The following is a 2489-nucleotide window of genomic DNA, read 5'->3' on the forward strand; positions in this document are numbered from 1 at the left end:
GCCAAATTTTTGCTCGTAAATATCAATAGAATGAAAAATGTATCTATTAATTTCATTTATAGAGTTCGAAGATCTCCAAGCCAGAGGTTGAACTAGATCACTCGACTATAAACATTCAATCAATTGCCATTATATTGAGGCCTTAACAGCATCCAGGCGCTTACACTAATTTACTTTCAAATGTATCATTTTATATTCCAATTGTTTGCTACTGGTAACTAAATGATCATTGATAAAATTTCAGTAGTGAAGTGACGTCAGCTTAGACATCTCTATTCTATAACTGTTCTCAACTGTTTTTAAATGTCAAAATGAAATAATTAAAAGTAGGAGCCCAACAACTAAACTTCCTAATTAGAATTTACGAAACAGACAGTAAATAAAAGTAAAGATACGGAGCAACTGTTAACAATTTGGACTCTTCTTGGTATTTTAAGTGGTTCAAATTATGTAAGCCCTTTGCCCGTTTTTTCTTGAGTAAAGAAAAATGCTTCACAGAAATCTTTTTATAGCTATTATTTTATTTATATTTATAGAATTTTGTTTTATTTTCATATCGGATGAACTGGCGTTCGGAAAATGGGTGTTTAAACTTACAGGAACTATCCAGATAAGTAGAGTGTTCGTTAGAAATAACATATCTTCTCCAAATACAAACGCATCAGAAATCCAGCCAAATATAACAAGTATGCCTCTTGCTAGAAAATCAATTCCTCTGAAAATCGGAACACTTTTAAATGGGACAGAAAACAATGAGTATTGCATTGTTGAGCCTTTAAACTTAAAAGGGCGCCAAAAAATTTTGCTAGATGGACCTTCGATTGAAACATTGGCAAAGACTTTTGCAAATCTTTATCCAGGCGGTCGTTTTAAGCCCGATGATTGCCGAGCAAAAGAAAAAGTAGCCATAATTGTACCTTTCAGAGACAGGGAACAGCATCTGAGAATATTTCTCTACAATCTACACCCATTATTGCAAAGACAGAAGCTGGATTACGGCATCTACATTGTAGAACAGATGGGCAGCAAGCCTTTCAACAGAGCAATGTTGATGAACATTGGATACGTTGAGGCATTGAAGCAATATGATTATGATTGTTTCATTTTCCATGATGTTGATCTAATACCAGAAGACGATAGAAATCCTTATAAATGCTCTGAACAACCTAGACATATGTCTGTAGCCATAGATAAATATAAATATGCACCATTATATGAAGGTTTATTTGGTGGCGTGAGTGCAATGTCGAAAAAACATATGGAGACGGTTAATGGATTTTCTAATTCATATTGGGGATGGGGTGCGGAAGATGATGACATGTCTAACAGAATAAAGTACCACCATCTAAAGATAACTCGTTATCCTTCTAACATTTCTTATTACACAATGTTAAAGCATAAAAAAGCCAAGCCGATGCAAGACTTGGCGAAAAAACTGAATATAGAGAAGAAAAGGTTTCATACTGATGGACTGAATAGTCTGAAGTATGAAAGGGTGGATATATTGTTTCGAAAGCTGTATACTTGGATTGTGGTGAACATATAACTTGTTGGGGGATTTCATGCCCTCAAGCCTGATATTTTTTAAAGTAATAATAAAGTATTGAAGTTTATTTGTAGTGATGAGATTTAAAGTACAATCCTTTCTTATCCATCCATCCTTATATATTAAAAAGTTCTTATTGATATTTAATCTAAGAAGATAGATTTATAAGAGGTGTCATAATGCTCTGAAGAAAAATGTGGTGAAGTGACTATTTCTGATTTGGTACTTTTTTGATTACTAGGTACCAAATAAAAATCAGTAACAGATCCTGGGATAAATTGGTTGCCAAGTTCTGGCGACAACAGGGCAGTGGCACGTGAAAATTTTGAAAATAATTTTGGTTAAAATGCCGAATTGGGGCCCCTTATTTTGGCAACTAATTTCAGTTGTAAAATTTCGCTGAAACTCAATTTCTAGTTACCATAATATTCTTTCCTTACTGTACCTGTTTTTAATGAATTCAGCATCGGGTTACCACAATTTCTATTTACCGTTATGTGATTGTTTCTTGGTTTATTTTCATATGTATATATATGTATGTTTTAGAATTGCCAAATATCAGAGGGTCCTCCTATTCTACACTTAAGTTGTATATTTTTTTTTTAAAAAAACGAAGAAAATACAGGTTTTTTTTCTTGGTCTGTTGCAAGTTCGAGAACTGAGCTTGGCACCTTGGTGATTACAGTTACAGTTTGTATTGATAAGAGACAGGTATGTCCGGAAAAAATATAAAAGTCTACCATAATAATTCTAGAATCCAAATAATGGAGAACCTTAAATTTGCATTTTCCGATCTCTTAGGTGGTATATAAATATAGCACATGCTGAAAGTGCATAATATAAAACAAAAAGATTCCTCCTAAAAGAAATAGTTAGCATCAATTATCACCTAATTATATTTAAAAACCTTAAGTCAATTATAGATTAAATTTACTAAGCTCTG

The 2489-nt window shown here is 32.9% G+C and overlaps 1 protein-coding gene across 1 annotated transcript; it reads left to right on the plus strand.

The window, feature by feature from the left end:
- Positions 1-380: 380 nt before the first annotated feature.
- Positions 381-1606, plus strand: LOC107436824 (beta-1,4-N-acetylgalactosaminyltransferase bre-4). The gene has a single exon (XM_016048638.4). It carries the CDS (start codon positions 488-490, stop codon positions 1544-1546), a length of 1059 nt encoding a protein of 352 aa, XP_015904124.2. The 5' UTR covers positions 381-487; the 3' UTR covers positions 1547-1606.
- Positions 1607-2489: the final 883 nt, after the last annotated feature.

This window comes from Parasteatoda tepidariorum, chromosome 3 (assembly GCF_982258835.1).
Source record: "Parasteatoda tepidariorum strain Cologne lab strain chromosome 3, Ptep-v5.0, whole genome shotgun sequence".
NCBI lineage: Eukaryota > Metazoa > Arthropoda > Arachnida > Araneae > Theridiidae > Parasteatoda > Parasteatoda tepidariorum.